The sequence below is a fragment of the Chlamydotis macqueenii genome, chromosome 20 (genome assembly GCF_036417535.1).
Source record: "Chlamydotis macqueenii isolate bChlMac1 chromosome 20, bChlMac1.mat, whole genome shotgun sequence".
Taxonomy (NCBI): domain Eukaryota; kingdom Metazoa; phylum Chordata; class Aves; order Otidiformes; family Otididae; genus Chlamydotis; species Chlamydotis macqueenii.
The window spans coordinates 10,858,157-10,884,765 of NC_141575.1; the positions used below are offsets into that span (position 1 = coordinate 10,858,157).

The 26,609-nt window shown below is 51.2% G+C and overlaps 1 protein-coding gene across 4 annotated transcripts in view; it reads right to left on the reverse strand.

The window, feature by feature from the left end:
* Positions 1-316: 316 nt before the first annotated feature.
* The window catches only part of NSMF (NMDA receptor synaptonuclear signaling and neuronal migration factor), a 51,940-nt gene continuing 25,647 nt past the window's right edge, over positions 317-26,609 (reverse strand). For 2 of the 4 annotated variants that reach the window (XM_086763910.1, XM_086763912.1), the window contains 11 exons: positions 25,321-25,389; positions 21,107-21,159; positions 19,005-19,094; positions 17,243-17,364; positions 15,590-15,673; positions 14,465-14,498; positions 13,857-13,927; positions 12,666-12,745; positions 11,178-11,280; positions 10,725-10,800; positions 317-8,246 (listed from right to left, as the gene is read on the reverse strand). In XM_086763910.1, coding sequence (XP_086620036.1) covers positions 8,149-8,246; positions 10,725-10,800; positions 11,178-11,280; positions 12,666-12,745; positions 13,857-13,927; positions 14,465-14,498; positions 15,590-15,673; positions 17,243-17,364; positions 19,005-19,094; positions 21,107-21,159; positions 25,321-25,389 — 880 coding nt within the window. In that variant the 3' untranslated portion in view covers positions 317-8,148. The remainder of the gene's footprint in view (positions 8,247-10,724; positions 10,801-11,177; positions 11,281-12,665; positions 12,746-13,856; positions 13,928-14,464; positions 14,499-15,589; positions 15,674-17,242; positions 17,365-19,004; positions 19,095-21,106; positions 21,160-25,320; positions 25,390-26,609) is intronic. The other 2 variants (XR_015260732.1, XM_086763911.1) reach the window with 2 other exon arrangements.

Consider the following 26,609-nt stretch of genomic DNA (forward strand, 5'->3'; position numbering starts at 1 on the left):
CTGAAGAAAAATGCCTTAAATGACAGAGTTGTCCGGCCGGATCAGCTCTGCCTCTGCTCCGAGGGGCGGCAGCTACCACATGTAACAGAAGGTGAACGTGCAGGTGCCTGGCAGCGTTGGAGATAAAGGGGACAACGGCAGCTGGGAGCTCAAGCCAGACCTGCTCGCTTTGGCAGTTCAGCCAAACAGACCTGTGACAGAGAAAGTCACATTGCCCTTGCCTGCCAACACAGCAAAGCATCTGCCAAGCGGCATTCCTGGGTCTCTCAACTCAGCCAGAGAACAACAACAACAAAAAACCAAACGAGAGGAAACCTGCTTTCCCAGAAACGTCTCTTTTTATTAAATCACATCGTAAAACCTGGAAACATTCATGTATTTGAAACCTGGTTATCGTACATGAAGCAGCAGATAGTCTCAGAGAAACATGTTAACGGAGGCAGCAGAGATGGCTCCTGCGTCACGGCCAGGTTTGCCCCACGCCTGGGCAGCCGGCACAAACCGCCTTGAAAACTGAGGAGAGTGCTTTGGAGTAACTTTCTTCTGATTTTTGCAAGGAGCCAACCTGCTGGTCCCCTGCTGAGCGCTCAGAGCTCAGAACCTTTGTTTTCAAAACAGTTCTGGTCCCAAACCAGCATCTCTCAAGGTTGAGCTCTAACCCAGAGGCTCTCTTGGGGCCACCGTTTCAAGGTCCTTGTGCATCTGTTCTGCCTTCAGCTTCCCGCTGAGACGCGATGAGTGGAAGAGGGACGCGAGTGCTCGGACACACCGCGGGACCCAGTCCGCACCCCGCGTGGACCCAGCCTCGCCCGAGCAGCGTGGCGCGGCACAGATGGGTGCAGCTCTGGTGCCCTGCATGTGAGTTTGATTTGGAAAGGAGCAGGATGCTGCCAGCTCCCTCTGAACTCAGCTGGGAGGAGAGGCAGAATCAGAGCACAGAGCGCTTCATCTCCACGTGGTTTGTCAGACGGTCGGTTACAATTCACTCTTGGGTGGTTTGGATCCCGCCCCCCCATTATTTTGACAACTATGCTTCTTTTGTCCTTTTTCTCATTTGGATGAAATGAACTTGCTCAAGTATCTCAGAGTTTAGGAACATTACTGGATATAACATATCCTCCACATTACCAGATCCATCTTCAAAACCTGCACCATTATCTTTTTCACTTTTTAACTCATGCATTTGTTTTTTTTTTTTGTTTGTTTGTTTGTTTGTTTTCCAGAAAGCCAGTGATGCCCCCCTCACTCTGCAGTAGCTGAGCAAAGGAGCTGGAAATACAAACTGGACTGGAGGGGAAATGCCTGGACTCTGAGGGGAAACAGTAAAGCTCCTGAACGCATCGGCTGCCAGCCCTGTAAGAGCTCAGTTTTTGCCGTTGCTTGGTACCACAACTGAAGTCACCCCAGTTCCAGGAATAGTGTTGTTAAAGAACAACAGGAAGCACACGGCGGAAGAACTGCAGCCCCTTCTCGCTCACTTGGGTATGACTCCAGCCTGGTTTCCTGGGATGGGGAACACCAAACTCGCTTGGTTTCTGCAGTCATCGCCATCTTAACTCCCTGCAAAATAACATCTCGTGTAGCACAGGGGGCATAGTCAGCACAGGGGAGCAGGATCCGTGGATCCATACGCAAGGGCCTTGCTTGGCTGTCCTTATTTGTGATGTTTTTAGGACATTTGAAACATAAGGGCAAAGATACCTGTCCTCGAATTCCCAGCTCTGCACCAGCTCCGAGTTAACAGGACCTTGTAGTGGGAACGATATTTCTACAACTGAGTTTTAAGGCTAAAAAAGTTAATTTAACAACAACAACAAAAATCTAATAATCCCATACTTCCTATTGAAGCTTTTTAAATCCCACCACCGTGGATCTGTGCTGGTCCTGAGCCACAGTGACCGTGGCAGTGACCAGCACTGGCCGGCTGCTGCAGCCTCCTCAGCACCCCCCAGTTCGGTCCCCCCACGTAAGAGATGTTCCCCGAGTACAACTCGGCACGTGCCCCGCACAGCCACGGGAGGAGACCGCCACTCAGACCCACAGAGAGCCCACGGACACCAGGGAGCAGGGCAGGGGCTGTTCGTACCGGGTGAATCACAGCGGGCCAGCCCCTGACAGGATGGAAGCTTGGCTCCATCGCTACTCCAGGGTCTCTGTGAATGCGTTCCCTTTGCTCAGGGCTTAGCAACGCAGGAGGAGAGGCTCCTCTTGCTGAAGGTTTGTAGGGCCACTGCTGCTCCGACCAGTCACCAGTTCCCTGGGGAGCTGAGCTGAGGAAGAAAGACTGCAGTGCCCAGTTAACTGACTAAATTCAGCCTGCCTCCCCACTACGGCAACGCACGGCAATCCTAGCTGCATCTCACCAGCCCTTACCTGCGCCAATTTTAAGGATACTCGAAAAGCAACACAATGTGAAAAATTATTAGATTGTATTAATTCTTTAACATTTACTAAATATTTACAGAAAATTGCAATTTAGCTTCCCTTCAGATGGATTCCTTACATTTAATATCTGTAATTTTTATTCCTTCCAATCTTTAAGGTTTTCACACTGATTGGCAGTACGGTGGGCTGAATTTATTTCTGAATCACAGCAGCTACTGGTTCTTATCCCTCCTCAACAGCTCATGCACCATCTCAGCAAGAGACGGTGCACCAGCATTTTAGGCAGGGACAGCGAACTCCGGTGTTTTGCTATTGAGTGAGCCGATGACACAGCAGGATTACCTGGAGTACCAGCGGTCCCAGTCGGGTCTGTGGGCGTGAAACCACGCGTGTGCTCACTCAGCTCCAGCGCACAGTATTACGAGCAGGCTGACTTGTCATCAAGGCTGTAACAGTTTCCAGTTGGCTTTGGTTTATGTTTCCACAATGGAGATGATTAAAAAACACTCCCATGGAAGATGTGGAAAGCCATGGATACTCTGTGATCAGTGGGACAAAATACAGGATCACAAACAACTTTTTACAGGTGGTACGGAAAATGGTATTGCTGCTCGACATCCCTTGGGAGGATATCTGGTGGCATCTGTCAGGAAGGGCTGTATCATCAGCTCCAGGGACTCACCGCAAAGCCCAGAGCACAGAGCAGTTCAGCGTTACGCGTACCGGCAAATCTGCGTCCTGGTACTGGCAGAGTGGCCCCACCGCTCGAGGAAGGGTGACACAACGCGGCACATCCTCTGATGCACGGTTCCAGGAACACGTCCCAGTTGCCAAGGGCCCTGGAAGGACCTTTTAAATCATACAGTGACGTACCTTATCCTGGACCAATACATTAATAATGTGTAAGTGTGGCTCTTAAACTGGGTTTTGAAGGGTTGGATGTTTCCACTCACACCAAGAGAGCAGAGCTGGCCTGCCGTTCCACCTCCCATCTGGGCCAGGATTAGGCACACACTCCCACGTCCACATCCCGCCAGGCTGGCTGTTTAAAATCAGCATTCTCCATTCTTTCAACCAACCCCACTTCTGTTGCCTGAAGGTGACGAAGCAGCGTTTGCAGTCACTCTGCCAGCAGAGCCTTGGGAACAGGAACTCCCAGCCACAGGTCACTAACACAGTCACGTCCCAAAACAACAGCAGCTACTTGTGAAATGGATGTGTGCCAGGAGCCAGAGAGATGCTACTGCAGCAAGGATGATGACGATAACGCTGCCTCACGCTTTACTGCACATGGCAAAATAAGCGGGGACGATCGAGGGGGAGCATCTCCCCCAGACAACGTGAACACGCATACACATGCGCTCCAGAAGCCCTGGAGCAGGAAACCTGTGCCGAGCTCCAGGCAACAAGTCCAGGCTGAGAAACAATGAACAAATTCATTTCCAGAGTCCCCTCCACAGAGGCTGAGCAGAACAACCCCAGGGGCCGTGGCTAGGGCGGCTCCAGAGGCACTGGGAGGCAGGAGCGGGTGGGATCCCGCAGGTGCGTGCAGCAGAGTCTTCGTGCAGGGCAGGATGCGTTGGCTGGTTGTCTTTTGCAGTCAGATGTTTTGCTACAGCTACAAGGATTTTTCTGGCTTTGTTTTATTTTTAATGCAGGAAGGGATTATTTACTAACTCCTCCATTTCCCATCCCACGCCTGGAGGTCAGCTGCAAAGGGAAGTTGGTGGCTGCGGCATGAGGAGAGGTGCAAAAAGCTTCATTTCCATTTCCTACCTATTTCTACATCCCTCAGGTAACTTGAATTTTCTTCTTCCCTTTCCTTCCGAGCCAAACAAGAGGAAGAGAGAAAAGCCTCTCTGGAGAGCCCTGTATAAGACAAGTGCCACATCCAAGATGACGACCCCCACTCAAGCCTCTACAGCTGAGTGAATATCCTCTGCAGGCACCAGAGAAAGTGGTCAGGGGCTGCTCCCAGCACGCAGCCAGGCAGGGGAGCGGCAGACTGGGCAGCTGATGTACTTGCTGCCCACCATTCTCCTCTCCTGGAGGTGACAATCCCAGCCCAGGACATAACACAGCATGTTCATCGGGTCAGGCAAAGGGCTGGGGGTCACATCCGATACTGCCTCAGAGCCAGAGTGGCAGGAACTCCCACTCCCACGCAGGGCTGGGGTGAACAGCGAGGGCTGGCACTCCATTTAGCCATCCCAGTTTAATCCGCCTCTCTGCGGGGTTACCCAGCTGTCCCATTTCTCCAGCCCTTGCTCAGAGCACACCCAGGAGCTGCAGCAGCAGCCACTCCCTGCGCTGGGGCTGAGCGTAACGGTGCAACAGGGCTGCCGATCCTCTAACAGCGGGCAGGGACCGGAGCTCAGCCGCACGGTAAACTGCTCGCTCCGATCGCCCGCTTTAGAAGCGAGCCCCGCCAAGCCAGCGCAGATGGCAGTTACCAAGCGTGAACAAACTGGTTTCAGGGCTTCAGACAGACCCCACCCCATGAGCAGGGAGCTGAAAGCTGGAAGAAGCAGGCAGGAGTGGAACGACAAATCGTGCCGTGCGCTCAGCAGCCACTGCTCCCCAGGCAGAGCGTCCTGCGGGCGAGCTGTGCCCCCGGCACTGCCCGGGCCTGTGCTCAGCATCCCCCGGAGAAGATGCCGCAGAGGCGCTCGGGGTGCAAGGAACAGGCGCTCGGGGTGCGGAGGGGACGGCCTGGCTGCGAGCATGCTGCGGGCTGGCAGCAAGCGCGCCCAGAGGTCGTCATCCCTCACAGGCTGGTCCAGCTGAGGAAGTTACAGGCTCTATTTTTAACACTAAAGTTTAGATAATTAATTTTTTTTTTTTTTTTTCACATCCTATCCTCTGCTGATCCCTTCCTTTCCCAGCAGCCACTTGAAAAATTCAACCAGTTAAAAAAATGGGAAGAAATTTGTTTTCCTCTTTTGGAAATGATTCACTTCAATGACACTATTCGCACACAGGACTTGAAACATCAAAACTCTATTGTCTTTTCAATCACAGCTTTTAGAGTATGTCAGCTCTTTAGTCAAACGAATGCTACAAAGGAAACAATGTGCTCATGTCATAAACATCACAAGCTATGAGGAATAGAGATCTTTGGAAAAACGCACCCATGGTTTGTCACTATGCTATACTACAGCCAACCGCAGCAGTACGGCCGCCCGCAGAGTTCGGTCATACAGCTTCCTAGAGTCACGCAACCGTACAACCTACCTCTCTGCTCTGCACCCCCAGTTCTACAAGTGCTCGCTGAGGAGAGAGATACAGCACTTCTACAGAGAAATCACCAAAGCAGATAAATAAACGGGCCCTTTCGGAGCTAAACAGCAGTTTCAGTAGTCCCACAATGCTACATTCATGCTACCAAGTTCACTGAATCGTGATTTTTCTTTAGAAAAGAGAAGGGAAGAACAGTTTGGCTGTCTCCAGTTAGAAGCATAACCGCAAGAGGTAAAAGGGTCAGAAAAGGAGAGAGTTTTGTGTCAGCATTTTAATCCTGCCGCTACCGTTTCCTTCTCCAAATACCACACGACTCTGCTTTCATCGCACCCCCAGCTCCCCCTCTCACAAGCACAGCTGGTGGGAGCTACCACACTGAATAACAGAGAATTGGCATAATTTGTGTGTTCTTTTTTATATCTGGCATTTTCTTCCGAAAGCCTCAGACCGGTGCTTGTCCTCCCCTTCACTACAAGTCTGAAAAACACGACAGAGTCAAGAGGATAAAAGCCCAGCCAGGGACGAGACGCAGCCACCAAACCTCCTGCGGCCAGGCCAGCGCAGCAGGGCGGCTTCCCAACAGCTCCAAACCGGAGGGGGAGGCGGCGGCCACACCAATTTGGTTCAACATGCTGCTTTCAATGACTTTAAACCATCTCTCTCCACCCATTCCTCTCCTTACTTACTATATGTACATTATTTCTTCAAAAGCTTTGCTATAAAACTATAAATGTACGGGGTTCAGCAGTTCTCGCCAGAGGCCTGCTCCCCAAAATTACAACCACAGATATGTCACGGGGGAAGGAGTACTCTACAGATCAGAATAACAAGCTTTTTAAGTATTTAAAAGAAAATTTGTACATATATTTTCCCTCACTTCACGATCAACTAATTTTAGATAGCAGGAAATCAGAAAACCGAGGTAATCCCTCCCTGTTATTCTCCAGGATGTTTTACTTACACAAGAAAGAACTGCCGGAGCGACCCACGCAGACTGTAGGTAGTATTTATCCTCTGAACAGGAGAGCAGCAGATGAAAAAAGCCCTTCCCAAACCAAAAAGCAAGCCCCCAAGCTAAACAAACAAAAAGTACATCTATTCCAAAATGTAACCTCAAATATCAGGTACAGACGTGGGTTCTCAAACCACGGCTGCTCTGACAAAGCTCTGGGTTCGCTGTCCTGCGCAGGAAGGGACGCGAGCAGCCCAGACCAGTGACCAGGTCTTCTTAGCGCTGGAAAAAGAGGTGATTTACGCACAAACAACTGGCAATCAGGTGAACGTGGGGCAGAGTCAAACTCACGCTACAAACTGCGCTGTATTCCTCCAGAAGCATTTCTTCCAAACGCCTCGGCGAGCAGTCTCCTTGGAGGGTTCGGTGGTCGAGTAATCGCGCTGCTCCACGTAGCGGGCCAGAAAGAGAACTCATCTCTCAACACGTAGCAAAACACTGGCATGAACAAGTAATTACCATGGCTATTAATTTCTAACTCATTTTTATACCACAGCGAACCTGACAGAGGTTTCTCAGCCAGGCACCGTATTTCTAACCTAAAGTATTTCAGCAAAACTAAAGTCCTGTAGTTTTGCAAGCAGCAAAATAGAAAGTACCAAAGTTGTGTCTAATCGAAGGAGAAATACACATTCGTGAGAGCACGTACAACGAGTGCAACACAGCTACTCTGAAAGTAAGGAACCAAACCGGATTAATCAATGCAGCAGACATGCAGGGTCTGCTACGTTACGTTAAAACCGTGTTTGCTGGTGATTAAATATGTCTACAGAAGATATATTACCATTCTGAATATATTTTCAAGCAGACCAAAAATACCTCAGCTATTGATTACGGGTGTGTTATTTTTTAACTAATTAAATATTGGGAGGGATTTTACCCCTCTGGCTATAAAAATTGCACTTATTTTCTATGAAACAAAAGAAAACAAAAAGTTGGATTTCATTTCTCTGTTCCAGTATATATTCACATGGAAACTGGATCGTCGTGATCAAAGCTTGCAGGAGTAGGTGTAGCAGTCCTTGCTCTCCAAATCCCCAGCACAGAAGGTCCCATCAGTACAGACCCCTCCTTCCTCTGTGCTCTGGTCACTTCTTCTTCGTAGTGCATGGGTAATTGATTTTTTTTTTTTTTTTTTTTTTTTTTTTTGTAAGAAAACCTGAGCTTCAAAAGTCTTTAAAAGGACCTGGAATCAAATCTGGCCCATTCTGACCCAAAACAGCTCAGTTCTGCAAGGAACTCCATCCTGTCCTCATTTCACACAGCTCCTCCTGAGACACCACGGCTCTGACCGGAGGCAAGCGAGGTGTCAAACCCCTTCCCTCCAGTCCCTCTTGACCCAGGAGACATTCCTCCCAGCTCTTCTGAGGGCTCCTTCTTCCCTCCCTTTAGCGCTGCTGCCTCCTGTAGGGCTTTGAAGGGCTCCCTGTGCCAATAAAAGAGTCTCTCTGCAATAAGCATGACTTCTTGGACACCAGTGATCAACTTCCTCTTGCAAAATCTTCTCCAGCTCATAAAATGTCATCGTAATCCAATAGTTTAGAGTGCTGGCGGGTCTTCCAGAGGCGGTAAAGGCGGAAGTCAAAGTAAGTCTCAATCATTTGCTTACCTAGGAGAAGTGGAACGAAGCAGAGGGGTTACACCCTGCAGCATGAGGGAGAGACGCGAGAGGCCACAGCAGCCAAAAAACCCCAACCCACCTACAGCCAGGGGCGCAGGAGAACCCAGCCCTCTGCCTCATTTGGAGAACACCGACATTCAGCACCTACCCAGGGCACGTCAACGTGCCCGTGAGAAGCAAGTGTCTTTTTAGAATCACAGACTGGTTTGGGCTGGGAGGGACCTTTCAAGCCCACCCAGTCCAACCCCCCTGCCAGGAGCAGGGACATCTCCAACCAGATCAGGTTGCTCAGAGCCCCGGCCAACCTGGCCTGGAATGTTTCCAGGGATGGGGCATCCACCGCCTCTCTGGGCAGCCTGGGACAGTGCTCCACCACCCTCAGCGTAAAACATTTCTTCCTTATGTCCAGTCTGAATCTACCTCCTTCTGTTTCAAAACCATGACCCCTCGTCCTGTCACCACAGGCCCTGCTGAAGAGTCTCTCCCCACCTTTCCTGCAGCCCCCTTTGGGCACTGGCAGGCCGCTCTCAGGTCTCCCCGGAGCCTCCTCTTCTCCAGGCTGAACAGCCCCAGCTCTCTCAGCCCGGCCTCACAGCAGAGCTGCTCCAGCCCTCAGCATCTGCGTGGCCTCCTCTGGACCCTCTCCAGCAGCTCCACGTCCTTCTGATGTTGGGGGCTCCAGAGCTGGATGCAGAGCTGCAGGGGGGTCTCACCAGAGCGGAGCAGAGGGGCAGAATCCCCTCCCTCGACCTGCTGTCCACGCTGCTGGTGACGCAGCCCAGGACATGGTTGGCCTTCTGGGCTGCAAGCGCGCGTTGTTGGCTCATGTTGAGATTCTCATCCACCAGCACTCCCAAGTCTTTTTAGGTTTCCTCAAACCATCAAAGGCTCCTTATGACCCCCTGGCAGGGTTTGTCCTTAGGGGCGAGAACTGAGCATGGAGCCTGTCTCCAGACTTTGGCCTCTCCTGACCACAGGAGGGGAGGCCGGGGGCTGCAGAGCATCAGAGAACAGCTCCAACAGCTGGCACGAGGCAACCTAGCACAGGGACTTTTGAAAATTACAGATTGAGAGTAAACTCATTGTCAAGATTTGTGGGAAACATTAAAAATAATTAACACTGAAAATGCAAAATAAAAATGGTTGTGCTTTATTTGAAAAAAAATTAATGTTAACAGCCTGTCTGTGTCCTGCAGAGCTGCCTCTGTGCACAGCAAGGAGCTCAACAGGACACACCAATGCAAGTTCTGCGCCACGGGCACCTCAGACTGAAGGTGGGGGGTTGCACAAGGCAGTCACAGCTCGAGGGCTGTGAGGCAGCGAGTGCATTTGAGAACACAAGAGCAAACAGCCCCGGACTCCGAGACAGGGCTCCAGGAAGGGATTTTCGCTTTTGAGGCTGATTAAGATTAGTTTCAGATGACTTTGCAAGGGATTAGAGAAGCTACACTATTAGCGTGTCCCAGATTGATCCAGGGGATAAATTCAGACGTATTCTTCAGCCTGGCCTCCTGAAGATCAACGGCTTAAATGCATGCGGACAGAACCCGCTGCCGTGCCTGCCAAGCTGCATAGAAACCTGGGAATTTCCCTGCAAGTTGCTCCTTGGCACACGTATGGTGTTCGCTGCGGGATCTGTGCAAGCACTGTACAAAGCAGGGTCCCCACCTCGGCCGGACACGCACAGAGGTCTGCACACACCACTGTGCTCAGCTCCGGCACGTTCCTACGCCAGCAAGCGGGAGTTCAGAATAACCCACCAGTGCTGACGGCAGCTGTGAGCAGCAGAGGAAGGATCCAGGCTGCTTACAGCCTAGTGCTGCGCGCTTTTATCTTCCACGAGAACAAAGCACCAAGGACTACAGCAAAGATAAAACAACAAGGGCAACTTCAGGATAAGTCGACTATATGCTGCTTACGAAACTGCCCCCGTTGTTACTTACATTGACTAAAGAACAGGAAAATTCTACAGCCCCTTGAAATATCTTCAGCTACAGGCAGAAAAAACAAAGCGAACTGAGGTGTGGAATGGTTACAATGGGCTACATCCCAGTCACCTGTCGATGGTACAACTCAGTACCAGTAAGAGATCCACGTCTGGCTACAGAACAGGTTCTGCTCCGACGTGCATCTCTCCACAGACTTCACATGCTCCAGTAACGTGATGAATCTCCTAAACTCAGCCTGGAAAGCAGCCTATTATTTAGGCTGCTTTGCTGCTGCCAGTAGCCTGGGAGAGGGCTCTGCAGCTTCAGGCACAACAAACAGGGCAGATCTAACGTGAACAAGGACAAATTGCAAGGAAAAACCCAGTTTCAGCAGGCACACTACCACAAGGTGGTTACAAGCAAAAGGAGGACCACGGCAGGGCTTACAGGAGCTCAAAATTGCGCTTTCATGAAGATGCCCACTGAAAGAGGCAGGCTGATCAAGAAGATATGTGTCTTTGTACAGAAAATACGTTACCTTGAGCTGATAGTTCAAGTGGAGACTCAAAGGCAACCCTATAAGGATTCATTAAGTTTTTCAGATTCTGAAATAGCTGAAAAGAAAACATATAGAGAGTTAGCAGCTGAAAGCAAAGATGAACTCCAGGACACCCAGAATTGTCCATTCTTGTTCCCTACCTCTAGAAAACCTTTCACTACATGTCCTTTAAAGCATCTAGCTCATCAGGAAATAAAGTGCTTTGAATGACTGTTGTCCCCAAAGTCTTCAGTATCTGTCCCTTCCTGCATGTCACTTATTGTCCCTCCCCTGCCCTCTGGGAAAGGGTGGTTTGCCCTTTCACAGCCACCCATGGGACAGGATGGCAGCACATTCCCACACAGCAGAAGAGGAAGGTTTAGACTCGACAGTGTGACTGTCGCCTCCCTGGCCTTGGTGCTGCTCAGCAGACATTCCTGGAGAAGCTCTTACCTTCTCCCCATTGGGGTTTCCAAGAACATAGCAGCCCATGATGTGAATGATATTTGGTTCAGGATTGACTTTACTCATCAGCCGGCTCAATCTCTTCCAGAAGCTGGAAAAACCAGGAAAAAAACAGAATACAAAATTAAAAAAAAAAAAGAAAACTAACCATCCTCTTCTTGTAACAGTTCCCTCCAGTTTCCTCTCTCCCATTTCTATCAACAATTGCCCTTCCTAAAGATGAGTGTTATCAGTGCACTGGTCCACTTCCAGGCCATGAAATCAGCAGAGAACAGCTGGAGACTTGGTTGTTCTACACAGCCACAGAGACAACGCCAAACCAGGCTGTTGCACGTCAGCCAGCGCTTGGTGCTGCTCAGCCGTCAGACCCACTTAGCATTTTGTGACTAAGGGACACTGTGCCGAAGGGACATGAAACGCAACCACCTCCCCAGTGCCGTGGGTTAGAGCAGGCTGCTGGTGGGCTCCAGAGCCCAGCAATTCCTCTGCGGAGTCTGCAATCAGACTGCAGCCTAAGCTTTTCCCAGGACTGCCTCCCCGGGACACAAGCTGGATGGAGACATTCATTTCCACGCATCCAAGTTTTCAGCTGCATTCACACTTTCTGAAGGTCCCTGAACTACCAATTTTGGATCAGCTGTGCCTGGAATGCGTTCAGAAGCGTGTCTGCGCACACGTGCTGAAGAATTTTATTGACAGCGTTTGTGCAAGAGCATGAGAGCATTGAACAGATGTTGATTTTAATACTCTGTTCTCATGCCAACAAAAATTTGTGCAGGAACAGGTTGGTATACATCCTCTCCCCCACAACGAAGCACGGCTAGCCAAGTAGGTTTGAGCCAGCACGAGTGAGCAGGCAGCAAACCAGGCAAAGCTCAACTCTCCGCAAGGAGAAGCGGAATTCGCAAGGAGAAGCGGAATTGCCTCAGCAACCCTGGCTGACAGGCTGGTATGTTAGTGAAAACCCTCCTCAGCAACGTGCTGGCCTTCCAGCAGGCTCTGCAGAGACAAATTCCATTTCCCCCTGCAGTCAGGAGGGCAGTTACACGAGACAGCTGAGGGGGAACAGTCTGCATTTCTGCCACTAGTCACCTGCTTAAAAATGCTATCTCAGCCGCTTCTGAGCACGTTCTGGCTTCTGGTCAGCAAAGCCTTTGGTAGGAGAGGAAATATATTATTTTTTTTTCCTCTTTTGATAGTCTCTAGCCCAGAGAGACATTAAACAGCAGATAAAAGCACATATCTTCTGGAGACCTGCCCCAGGGCTGCACCATGCTGGGGACAAACTCCCCTGTTATCTCTGCAGCTCCCCCTGAAGAGCTCTAAGCTGCTGTTACGTCCCCCCTCAGCCTCCTCTCCCCCTCACCAAGCCACCCTAGCTCCCTTCACCTCTCCTGCTAGGCCATGTGCTATAAACATCGAGCAAACCAAGCAAAAAAATGCCATGCCAGTCCAGAACATAACACAGCAACTCACAGGATCATATCTTCCTCCTTCTCCACTTTGGCAAAAGTGGCAACCTTGTTCTTTAACAAGTACAAGTGACCAGGACCTCCCTGCAAGAGAGAGACAGACAGATGCAAACCACTTTGCACAAGCCCTGATGAAACAAATCCTGGATGTATTTCTCATCCTGCACAGCCATACCCAGAAGTGCCACAAGAGAGCAGAGCGGACACGCCAGGCTGCTATGGCAGCTAGAACCTCCAGAGCTCAGGAAATATTCCCATCTGAAGTGTGTTGAGGGTTGGACTCTCCATTTTTCACTGTTATATGCCCACCCTGCTCTAGAAAGGCACGATAACAGGCAAAAATCTTCATTGTGGGTGGCTGAGAGGAAAAGGGAAGACAAGAAAGTCCCTTTCATTTGGGGACAGCAGGGGACTTGCCACAGCAGACGGAAGCTGAGCAAAGCAGGGCTAGGCAGGCAAGACATCGCTGTAGAACTGGACTGTGACAGTAACAGGCACAGGAAGATCGAGCACAACATCTGGAAAAGTCAGAGCTGCAATCTCCACGTCAGTGTGCTGCAAACCCTGCTGTTCGGCAGCACGAGGCACGTGGGAGGGAGTTCAAGTCAGGCTACGTTCCTAACTTCTCATATCAAGGTTCCTGGCACAGCTGCTGGGGGAGTCCAAAGCTGACCACCCTGGGGAACAAGAGACTTGGGAAGGAAATTCCCGGCCAGCCCCAGGTCCAGCTGCGCCGCAGTCTGTCCCAGTCACAGCTCAGCAACCCTGCACCCTGCCCCCTCTGCCGCGTCTGCTGGCCTTCAGCTCCGAGCTGAGCCAGCCGCCTGTCTGATCAACATCCACCGCTGGCACTGTCATACCGAAGCTGTACAAAAACCATAACCAGCACATCGCAAATGCTTGTTCCTTTCCCCAGAATCCTCCTGCCGAGGTCTGCACTAATGCTGGTTTGCCTGGGTTTCCTTGAAAGCAGCTGAGAAGCAGCCCAGACTTGGACAGACTCAATCGGATTTTATTTCCTGCTGTCACAGCAGCTTGACACTGCTTGTTGTCTGAGAAAATGAGAAGTGAAAGCCGTACACATGCAGCTACTTTAACAGAACCTGACTTTGGAGTATTGGTTCCTCTGTGTAATTTTCCCAGTAGAAAAAGACAAATTTGTTACAAACCACCCAAGCACTTAACTTTCCCGTACCTGGCAAAATATCAGCATCTTCCAGATTTTGCAGCCTTTCCGATAAATGTTAAGCTTCTTCTCTATTTCCTCTGAAAAAAAAAAAACATGTTGGAAAAGATGAACCATGGAGCAAGTTAAAAATTAATCTTATTTCTTCCCACTTTAGTCCTGAAGGCAGGAGGCTGAGCTGTGAGAGGTACTCAGCACCTACATTCCCACTGATGCTTTGCTTTTGTGCTGTGGGAAGCGGGAAACGCCAGCATATCAGAGGGCAGAGAAGGTACGGCGCAGCACCAGACGCTGCTCCAGCACAGCACGGTACCAGACCCAGCCGTCCTGACCCTCTGTTAACGCTCCTACTCACCTACAAGGGGACCATGAACTTTGCTGCCCTGTGCCTCAGCTTCCCTTTCATAAACCAGGAGCTTGGTGTAGAAAATGGGCTACAGAAGTGAACTTTTATCACAACAGCACATCCGACAGCAGCTGACCGACTGCTGGGTGTCACTGGGGTGATACAAACACCTTCATCAGCCGAGGCGCAGGGCAGCAGAGGGACTGGAACGTACTGCTCAGTTACCTCTGCAACGGGCAGGTGTTAAGAAAAGGAAATAACACTCACATACCTAGGATATCATCAAAGGTGGCATGTTCATGGTCCTGGAAATCAAGAGAGAAGACATCAAGGTTCACTGTCACTGCACCAGCCCCCACAACACTATTATATTCTCTAATATTGCACGCAGTCCCATTCCCAGGCAAACACACGCTCTAAGAGCACGGTTATACCAACTGACGGCTTCCAGTCACATCACAGTAATTACCACCCAAAAGCACGTCCCAGCAAAGAAGCTGAAGACTAAATGGTCTGTGAAGACCAAGTCCATCCAAAGGCCTGAACATGCATCCTGCAGACAAGTCCAAAGCACGTACCATCAGATGCAGTCAGCATCAGCAACGCCTATTTCCCTCTTGGCCCACGTTTTGTCCCCAGGCCCTGGCTTTACGCATGTCCAGTCTGGCTAACAAACAGCCACACTCCCAACACATCTGCCTCTGGCGTAGCAGTCGCGAGGACAACCGTACAGCTCTCAAAGGAACAGAGCGGCAGCAACGCTGAGCCCTCCAGCACTGCCTGCTGCACATGGAGACTGAGTTTTCTGGGCTGTCAGCCCAACCCTTCCCTCTCAAATTCGGTGAATATAAAGTGATTAGGAAAAAGAGACCCATTACTCCTCGCTGGTGTTTCAGACGCCTGCTCAGGCAGGAATCCTAGTGAAAAATCAAGGTTAAATTGCGACTGACAGGGATGCACCCCTGCACATAGGGTGATGGGGTTCATACTCCACTGCAGAGCCCTGAGGTCCTGCTCAGCCTGCCTAAGGATAGGCATCAGGAGGAGCCCAAAGCCTGGCAATGCACAGCTCTGCTTGTGTGCTCAGGCCTGCCCTGCCTTCCCCTGTTAACCTTCCCATGCTGCCTGCCTGTGCCTGCATGGTCTGACAGCCCACAGGTGCTATTTTCATTCCACCTCACTCCTCCACCTAGATCTGAGCCCCCAGAAAGCTACCCCAGACCCCAAATCTGGGTTCAGCCCACCCCCAACCCCTTCCTGGCAGCTTTTCCAAATGACATCAGTGTTTCAGAATGATCATAAAAGGAAGTAAGGATAAGAACAACAACAAAAAAACCCATATTTCTCTGTATGAAGCCTGCTCCCACCCATCCAGATGTAGAAGTGATATACTTACGTAGAGAATGGGGATGATAGAGGGATCGTCCCTGCGGATAATTGTTGGGACATACTCTGCTTTGGGCACCTTGGAAGAAATGAGCTGGAAGGGAAAAAAAAAAAAAAAAAAAAAAAAAAAAAAAGAAAGAAATGCAACAGGATGAGGAGAAGCCAGTAGAGTCCAGACGGAAGCACAAAGGCCATGATAAGAGTCGCTCTCAGGTGTTACCCAAACTCAGCCTATCTGCACCCCCGTGGCGGGACCCCAGCCTTTCATCCCCTACAGAGCACCCCTGACCTGCCAAAGGCCCCCACCTATCGCAGTCTCGCCGATCCCCACCAAACGAGCACACAGCTCTGCCTAAAGGCAGCACTGAGTCTGAGATCAGTTTGTAAAGGGGCGACGAGTGTGCACAGAGGATGGAGGAGCTCTTGCGTCACCACGAATGGCTGTATCCCAGGAAAGATCACTTCTGCACAACCTTCCTCCGTGTGAGGGTCTGTGCCTCTGGCTGTAGAGGATTGCTCAAACTGGCACACGTAGCTGGCTGGCGGTGGGACGGCTGCAGGCCTGCAGAGGAACCAGCCAAGGGCCGAAATGGCACAGGCACAGGCAGGCGCACAGCCGCAGGCTGTCAGGCAGGGGCAGGTTGCCTGGCAACTCTGGCTGAAGCATCAGCTGGCTCCATCGGCACACAGCTGAGGGGATGGTCGCTGTGAAGCGGAGCAGGCAGCAGCGCTGGTGGGCTTGTGAGTCCAGCCTGGGTTCCAGCTTGGGCTGGCTCCAACACCTTCCCTCCTGCCCAGCAGCACACCACTGCTTCAGCCAGGTGGGAGTCAAGGTAAGGGCTCTGAAGGGGCACAATACAGAGTCCAGGGACGGACTCTCCTCACACTCGCCACCAGAGGAGACACACCAGAGGTGCCAAGGGCTGAGCAAACCCAAGCGTTGGGTTCCTCGTGTTTGGGTCTCACCCAGTCACCTTGCCCTGAAAGCGCTTCAGGGCTGAGACTGCACAGACAGCCGGGAACGTATACAAAAGCAGACTGTCTTCGCGTCCTCCGGTCTTCCCAAGTCTTAGCAGGACCCATTCAAAGCCAGTTCTGCTGTGCTGGACTGGCAGTACTGCCCTGAGGAGAAGCTGAAAGCTCGAGGCCCCACGTTGGCTGAGTACTTGGGCAGAGAACGGACGTGTCAGAATGCAGCCCTGTCTGCCAAACCCCATAGAGCAGAGCAGAGGGGAACACAGCAGGGAGCCTAGCATCAGGGAGTGATACAAGAGCAGAAAGCAGCTCACGGGGTGACATACAGCTCCAAAGCAAATCAGCAAGTAACAACAGGAGGGAGGGACTGCAGGGGCTGGCGGCTCAGGTCACTATTGCCAGGGTTACTGAGACCCAGTCTAACTTCATTCAGCGTTGGCGACAGTCCTGCTCCGATTTGGGGTTAGACTACAGCCCCTTCCACTTTTACTTCTCTTTCAACACATTATCCCCAGCGATAACAGATGCTGAATACCATGTCGTGTCTGGGCTGATCTCTGAGTGACCCTCGTGCACCTGAAGAGTCGCCCATACGGAAGACTTGCCTTTCCCATGATGATCCTAAGCTCAGCGGCTCGGAAAGGACAGAGTCTGAGTAGATACAGGTAGCTGAGTTGGAAACCCTCACCATTATTTTTGGTGGAATAAAGTCTTCTCCGTCACATGCCATGGCTTCAAGTTCCTTTTCTGCTTCCCAGTTCAAGTCAAAGTCGCCATCCAAAGTGCCACAGGAATCCTGAAGGTCATGGCCTGCCAGAACACAGCGTGCATTACAAGGGCGGAACAGCTTGCCTTCCCCACTCATCCTGCCTGGTGGCTACCTCGCAAGATGTACACAAGCCGTGAGACTTGTGCCCTCCTTTCCTCCACAGAGCGACAGACACCACACTTTGAGGCTGGCATCTCCAAACAAACACTTAACAAATGAAGAGTGCACACACAGAGCCCGATACCACGTTTCACATAACATTTCATCGCTCTCACAGTCACCAAGTTTAGTTTTCAAATACTAATTCACAACAGTCACCCTGTCATTTCAGAAACAGAGGAGACGCAACGCAGACAGACTGACTGTAACATTGCCAAGCTGATGAGCAAGTCCAAAGACTTCAAAGCTGGTCTCCTTGTAATAATTACTGCTCTGACTACGTCTTCCAAGTGCTTAGAAAGAAAAAACTCTGCCTTGTTGGTCAAACCGATCCTGGCAGAGAAGTCCTAGAGCGTGAGGACAGCCGTGGCAAACACAGTAGGATTACAACAGGATACTGGAATTTGCTCTCCATTGAATTGACCTTACCTGTTGGCCTTCAATGCCTCCTGGGGAAAAAAACATCTGGAAGGAATATAATTGACCGTTAAAGGTTAAAACCAGAGATGGTTCCCTGAAGCCAGGGACTGAGGAAAGAGAACCGAGATGCCTCTCTTTGCGTTTTTTGGGATGTCCGAGTGGCACGGGGCAGTGCCCGGAGCCTGCCTGAACCACGTCTTTTCCATTCGCCTCTGAGTTAGCTGAGCGAGCGGAGAGGAACCAGCAAAGGAACAATCGGGTCATGTTTTGAACCTGGCCTTTCGTACTTCTCCCTGCACAACCTGGTACGGTGTCTTCTGCAGCTAGGAGGGCTGACCTCGTGCTTACCTGACAGCTCAGTTCACTTCATTAGTGAAGCTCATTTATCATACAACCCATTTCAACAGCGGCAAACTCATATCCATCAAGTCCTTGCCTACAGGATTTCCGTAAAATCTGGGTGAAACAGCCATTCTCTTTATAAAAGATAGTGGGAAGATGCTTGTGTTTCCTCCTGTAAATTAACACAACAGCATCTCGGTCCCCACAAGCAGAACACCACAGCATTACTGGGGATTCCCAAAGGAATTCCTGGCAGCCCAAACGAAGATCAGATTGCCCCAAGCGATCATCTGTAGAGCCAGCACAGCCAGGACATCACAGCTACATGTCCTGGAGCGCTGGAGTTGTGCTCTTGAGCTGTTCTAGCCTAGGAAAGAGCTCAGAAGGGGCTCCTGCACGGGAAGGCAGGCAGGTGAACCCCGCTATAGTGAGTGCAGCCTTGGACTGGTGTGCTTCCAGTTAGGTCTCAAGGGAGTAAGGGATGATGGGAACAGAGGGCTATGACAGCTGTAGCACTGGGCGTCCTTTGGAAGCTGCACAATGACATGAGGTTAGATGTGTTGTGCTCTACAAATAAATACAGGTACACACAGATGAACAGATGCAGATACCTGGTGTGTTATTTGCTCAGATCTCACAAAACTAAAAGGATCATGGATAGGACAAAAGGGCACAGAGGAGTTACTCCAGTGGGACTCCAGTCAACACTTCAGCTGGAGGGTTTGTCCACAGGAGGAAGCTCAAAGGACTCAGAACTCACTTTCTCGAGAGTCATGGAAGGAATCAGCTTTGATGGGAGTCGGGTCACTCCAGGACCTGCTGAAGCTCCTCTCGCGCCGTTCGGCAAATGCTAGGATAAAACCAAAGCACGACATTAACAGACTCCAAAGCCACCTCTGATGCTGCCAGCAAAACAAAACATCCAGTAGATTTCCAACCAAAGCTACACATCACAGACTCCCTTGCGCTTTTTCTTCCACTTGCCAAAGGTGAGTCCTTTCCACACAGCAAACACGGGTCTGTCTTCTAGACAGCAGAAGACAAAGCGCCCACTTTCTGAGGAGGGCCGTTATGGGATATGTAACATAGATAAAGGAGGACACTTGATGGTCTCTCCTTAAATGCACACTGCTCAAACCTCAATTTAATCAGGCTATTCCAGTGTCCCAGCGTAGATGCTCCACCTCAAAGGCCTCACAGGAAGATGCACTCAACAGCTAATGACACACAGATGACCAGCAGAACGCAGCAGTTCTCCAGTCAGTTCTCCCTTCATGTTCTAGCGACATCCCAATCAGAGCTGGACCAGAGGTAGGCCTCTGGAAGGCTCGCTCATGCTTTTTAAATTTTGTTGCAAAATAAGAAATCCTTCAGTTTTCGCTTGCCTGCACTCTTGTGAGCATTTCCCTCTTCTTTTTTTGTTTGTTCCCCTCACCACCAACGGGCATTATATAGTTCGTACCAGCATTTCCCAAGCGGAATCCAGGGAGCTTGGCCCAGCTGGCTGCACTGTGGGCAAATTCCTGGGAACTGCCAACCACAATGCCTGACTTGGCAAGCCCACGTGAGAGCCATTACGCCTGGATTAACAGCCACTTACAGCCACTAACGCCTATTTCTGGTAGCAGCCAGCAAATCTGCTGCAGCGTATCAGTAACAGCATCTCGTGTCAGCGGCACAGGAATTCACTGCAGAGCTGAGGAGCGACCTGTCCTCTGCTGCAGTGCGTCCAAGTGTGGGTGTCCAAGGAGACAAATCACACAGGAAATTCTTCAGGTGATCGATTTCCATCCTTAGCTTTCATTTAAAACCAGGCATTTAGCTATTGTGCACATGAAGAAAGCTTTGAAAACATGACCCGAGAGTTACCAAGGCAGAGAGGCGTGCCTGAACTTCCAGACAGCTCTGGGGGAAGGTGAGCCCTGTTCCTTTCAGGCAGCGCTAACTCAGATGCCAATAAAGACACTTGAAAGGGCAATGCTGCTTGCCATTCACTTCCCACAGCATCTGAAAAACCAGCGGAAAGAATGCAAATTCAACTCAGCAGCGCTTTGCTGTGGCCAGCCCGTACATCATGCCCCATCACGGGGTGCGAAGAACAAGCTGTTTCCTCTTCTGGAGCAACCCTCAGCCCTCGGGATCCGGTTACACCATTCTCAGCCCATTTCACAGCATTAAGGGACCTGCCCCAACCAAGTTTTGGAGGAGTGTCGCCTTCCTCAGGGAAAGGACACTGCTGTTTCCCAGGCCTAAGAGGTGATTTCTTCCCCATGATGCATAACGCTCCCTCATTTCCCCCTTGCTCCAATCTCTTTCCTGTTCCTCTTCTTTCTCCCTTCCACCGTCCTCTCAGCTCCCACCAGACAACTTTCCCCCAGGTCCTGCTGCAGAGATGGTGATGGGACAAGGGAGGAGAAAAGAGAAAGCCACCAGTCCGTTTGGCACACGAAGCACCGACTGTCCCCAGGGAGCCACAGCTGGTCCGCAGCTTCGGTAGAGGCCAGGCAGCCCTCGCCAGCTCTGCTGAGCTCTCAGCTCTGGTTCTTCTCACACACATCTATGCTGGTAATCACCAAAAACCACATGCCCACGGGACAAGGACGCTGTGGCTCTCCTTCCACTTCTCGCACGGCCAAGGCAGAGGGTCCTCGGAAATTAGCTTGAAGGCTGCTTGCAGAATTCCACGTGTCCTGAAGGCTTACAGCAACCTGGCCTTCTTTTTTGTAGGGTACAGGTCCGATCCTGTCTCCAGCACAATGCCAGGTCCTTTCTACCCGCATCTGCACGCAACATAGGGTTCCCCGTGTCCCACTGGCACAAACGCCAGCTCCTCACAGCCACATCGTACAGGCGCTCACTTACTTTGTGCTTTAACCCTTCGGCTCCCCACCATGCGGAGGTGCTTCCGAAAATTCCTGAAAGAAAGGTCAAACACAATCTCTGAGAAAGAGAATACAAAGCAATACTTGGGCCCAGCAGGACTGAAAACACTGGGAGGGAAAAAAAAGTAAAATTGGGAAGACAGCGTATTTCCTTCTGGGCATTCAGAAGCTGGAGGCCAGGTCACCAGCCTGCACCGATCCAGTGCTGGGGACAGTTCTGCTTGTCAAGAGCGTGGCTGTTTCTCCCAAACTCCCTAGGCTGGTGGTACAGGGCGAGTGAGGTCCTACCTGGCAGTCCCTTCCCAAGGCCTGCTTTCACTTGGCTGTGACTGAGGCACCTGTGCTGCAGCTTTGCTGGAGACACCGCCACTGCCCACGTTGGCAATGCTCCCTGCTCTCCGGGTAAGCAGCAGTAACTGCTCGCCGCTCTCCGTTCTTCCGCACAAGCCTCAGCAGGGAGGCGGGGTGCCCAGCCTGCGTCCTGCCCGGCAGCATGCACACACCGTGCTTGTGGCTGCGCTCATTCCCAAACGCATTCATGGCAGCTGCTGAACTCCCGCCCACGCTGTGAGCAACCATGCAGCCCCGACTGCTCTCCCGGGCAAAGAGCCGGGAAAGGCTGAAGCAGCTTCTTCCTTCTCAGAGAGCACTGCTCAGCAAGGCTGAGTGTCCTCGTGGGCCTGCTCTCTGCTAGCGCTGCCCGCCTGACCAATGCTCCCCTGCCCAGGACCCACGGGCAGGGTTCCGTGGGGCTGCAGAGGAAAGTCCACCAGTGGGTAAGTCTTGGGGAACAGCTACACCTGCTAGTCAGGTTTGCGTAAAACAGACTGTCCTGGCAAAGGGACTCCTCGTCCAGCCTCGCCGAGTGCAAGGGTCCTGCTTCCCTTTGGTTCTCATCTCTCAGCTCCTCAGGAACCAAACAGGACAGGAACCAAACAGGACACCAGAGGAGACACAGGGAAGAAGCAGCAGAAGCACTAGCAAGAAAAGCATCACTCCTCCACTTAGGGTGATTCCACCCTGCAGTGCAGCCCCCGTGGCCCCAGGGATGTCAGCGAGCTGGCATACCAGCACCTGCATGGAGCGGGGCAGCCTTCCTCGATCCCCGCCTTCCCCACAACCACACACCACAGACACCAAGCAGAGACTACTGCTGGTGAAACGGGTAAAATGACAAGCCGTCGGGCTGACATACAAGTTAGTGGGATGAGAAAGGACATGTTAAAGCCATGCAGACGCTTCAGCGAGCTAATGGGACTGGAAGACACTTCCAACACTGACACCAAACTGTTCAGAGCAAGTCAGACACGTTTACTCCGACACAGAGAGATCAATCCAAACATGGTCCTCGTGGGAGGAGAGCACTTAACCCACGCCACCGTCTGCGCTGTCCCTCACGTTGGCCCCTGCGGCGTCATCAGGATCCAAATTCAGCAACTCAGGAAGGAAAACTAGCAGCTGGGGAGCGAAGCTGGGAGCAATGTTATTCCATGACAAGTTTCCATCTGCACTGGGGCTATAAATGTTCTTTATAAAGCTTTATTTTAGCTCTGCTTGGACACGTGAAGATTCCCTGCTGCAGATCAGACCACTGACCCCCTTCGCCAAGTAGCTAACACAACTCGCCTCACTAACACGTGCTGGACTGGCTCTGTGTACAGAGCTTTCTGGGGTGCGTGATGCCTGGTAACGTGGGCTGCCTTACTGTGCACTAGACTCAAATCCCAATAAATACAATATTTTAAGGGAACCAAGGTTGTTCTCTACACAGAAAGGTCTTAGAAATACGTTGTAACTCATCAGAATGAAAGTCTTTAGGGTCTCTTGTGAGATCAAAGTCATACTGAGACTGAGCTCATACCAGACACCGAGCACCGCAGTTAATAGCCAAGGCCACCGCTACATCCTTTGGGCTTTTGGCACTTTGGAGTAAAATCTGTTTTTCTGTTAAATGCTCAGTTGTCCTCTCCGCAGAGGAGCTTCTTCAGACCCTAGTTGGAGGGCGGGTACAGCAGTCTGCCATGGAAGGGTGATGCTCCCAGCTGCCTCAACAGCTTGCTCTCTCCCACGCTCGGAGAACGGGACAAAGGCCTTTTTCCCCCCTCAGCTCTTCTAGGAAAAAAGCACTTTGGAAAGGAGGAGCGAGCCTGGGACTGCCTCTTGCCCAGTGTGGGCATCCTGTGGCCATCTAGATCCTTCTGCGGGCTCTTTGCAGCTGATTTGGTCCTCAGGCCCCTCTGTGCTCACATGTTAGCAGGAAAGGACTGGCACAGCACGCCGGGGGAGCCGCGGTCTGCTCTGAGAGCAGCAGGGCTACAGGATCCTGCCCAGCCTTCCTGCCCGGCTCCTGGCACCCAGAAACTCCAGTGTTCTTTGATCACTAGCAAGTTCTTTTCACCCATCAAAATTCAACAAGCACCCTTCAAGTTGCAGTGATAAAATCTCCTTATCGCTCCCTTTCCTGAAGAACCCTCCTCCAGCCAGGCTCCAGCTTGCCACGCAGCCCGCGCGACCCCATGCCACCTCCGTGGTGTCCAGCCCAGCCAAAGGGTCTGGAAGCCACTGCAGCCCCGCTCCGCGCGCTCTGCGGCGCTGCCCGCAGCAGTTCATTCACACTGCGCTGAGAAGGCTTATCGTTAACCAAACAGAGGTCAGCAACGGAATTACTGACACACATTAACGCTCTGCAAACCTCCCAGCAGCACCTCTCCCGTTCTCCCCAGCTCCTCCTTGCAGTGCTCACAGGGTTCAGCAAACCACCAGGCATCACTCATTCTCCAGGCAGCATCCATGGCGCTGGCACGTCTGCCGTGCCACGCAAACCAGCCTCCCTGCGCACCGGGCACGCAGGGCCAAGCACCGGAGGGGCTGTGCGATAACAACTGACCTTCCAAAACACCTGAGGCCATGAAGGGCTGCACAAGAAGCATCTAGAACTGCGGTGGGCTGGGGTCCTCCTCACTTTCTGGAGAAGAGAGCTGAACACTAACCGCCAAGCAATCCTTACAGCTGGCCAGGGTCCACTCACACGGCACAGCCAAAAACCCACCCTGACAAAACCCCGTCATCGCTGTCCTGTCTCCTCTTCATCACGAGGTGAATGCGGATGGGCTTGCACTGCACCATCCTGCCTACTCCTTCAGTGCTCACAGGAGGTGAGGGCACACGCTGGCTGCTCAACACACGGATGCCACAACTGTCCCCTACCCTGAGTGCTCAGCATCACCGAGGTACACAACTCCCGCTAGCGTATTTGTAAGCCACGTGAACAAGCTGTTTTCTGACACAGACTTGCCTCTGTCCAAAATATTTTGAGAAATCTCTTTCTTTTTAAAGATACACTGTCTATTATTTACAGCACCTTTAGTTTTGATTCTTATTTCTCTTCATTATTGATGAAAAAACCCCACCATCTTAAGTTGCTAAAAAAAAAAAAAAAATCTTCCTGGCAATTTCCCAGTTAAAACCTGATGTTTCTCTCCCATTTTGTTTTGAACAGTGCTGAAGTGATCACGGCAGTTTTCAACCAGTGACACAAACACTGTGTTATCCTTCTTACTAGTCTGCCAAAATACACCAGCTCTGGCACATTTAAAAAGCCAGAACGGTTCGATCACCACAGTGGCTAAGTGATGTGCCTCTGAAGCCAGCAGAGGGAAACCAGGGCCCTTCTGTAATACCTGGAAAAGGAACCAGTCCCCATCCCCTTTTCTTTCCTTCCTGTCCTTTAAAAAACATTAAAGACAGACTTCTGGTCACTAGAGACGATAATTTTGCCTAGGTCTCAGATTTTTGAGGTGCATTTGTAGATGCAGCAACAGCACATAAAAGTCACTGGTTAGATATTCAGCTAACCTCAAATTCCAAATATTTGGGAGAGGGCTGGGGAAATTCCATATTTAATTTTTTTATACGTACATAATATGTATTTTTCTACCTGAGACACAGATCCTGAATAATACATTTGGAACCTTAAAAGCATCTTGACAGTGTTCCTTTAAGAAGATGGAGATCAGCTATCCTGAGCACCGCAGCATCATTCACCACGTTTCCATACGGCCACCCTGGTGTCCCTACAAACAGCCACACAGACAGGGACAACCACGTTCAACGTCACCAAGCGTCACTGAGGACACCGGAAGGGCCCATGCAACACCAGGCAAGGTTACAGCTACGGGAGAAAACGGGCCCTACCTCTGTATAACAGCTGCAGAATCATTCTCTCGTTTCCGTCTCTTCCTCTCTGCGTAGCCCCTGAACGCCCTGGGAAACCATTTTAAGCCATTAACCAGCTACACAGCTTTGAACTGGAGAGGACACGAAACACAGACAGGAAAGCTCTTACCAGACAACAGAGAGAGACCAGGCTGACCGAGGAGGACAGACAGCCCTCGCAGACTGTGTGCGAGTCAGGGGCCAGGCAAAAGACTCACCAAACCGAAGCTCCTCACTCCCTAGGGCAGGTGGCAGGACAAGCAGTTGTTCCTACAGCAAACATGAGAGTGGACAGAGCACGGCCCAAAGAACAGGGGCGAGCAGCCACCATCCCGGCTAGAGGAACGGACCCAGGAGACTGCAGACACAAAACCTCTGCACACCAGGATCCAGAGGGACAAAAGCATGCTAGCAACTGCGGTCTCCATTTTGAAGATGAGGATGGCTGCGGTGTGATCCATGTAGGCCTATGAGGCGTAGCCACCTAACCTCCTGCCAGCTGACAAACATCCTTAGCATAGGGAAAGCACGGGTGAGTACGATGGACAGGAGAGGAGAGGAGGGTTTATCCAGGACATCAACAGACAAGGAAATAAAAAAAATTAAAAAAAAAAAAAAAAAGAAGATTATACTTACGAGATGCTAGAGATTCCAGAAGATGCAGGGAAAAAGAAAGAGAAGAGGAATTCATTAGTGCTCAGCCCTGGCCAGTACTCTGAGGGAATTCTCACTCCAGAAGGAATATTTCTTGTTAGGTGGAAGGAAATTGCTTTTTAAATTAAACATTTCTCAGTGGTGTGACTCCTACTTGACCCAGCTAAATCCTCCCTGGGGCAGCGCTGGCAAGTGGCTTGGATGCAAATTAAGCTCCATGTAGACTCAGAGAACGTTGAGATGTACAACTGCCAGCTGAACGTGGCCCATCAGGCTACGACAGGAGCTCAGCGTCACAGGCTTCTGGAGCAGGGAGACTTGTGAAGTCAGCTCGCGCTGTCTGGTCTATGAAGGAAGCAAGCACGGTGGGCTGAAAACGTTAGAGCAGAGCCGAGGAGGACAGGGGCACCTGGGGGAGCCACCTCAACCAACTTAGGGAGGTGCCCTGAACTTGTGGAGATGTTTGTGTGATTTCTAGAGGCAGCACAGAACCTCCAGAAACATTAACTGGGGAACTACATTAAGAAAGGGAGCTGGTCCCCTTAGGGCACCATTCCCCAAACCAAACTCACTTTGGCCTTCAAGCCCTGTAAGCTCTGCCACAGGCCATCATC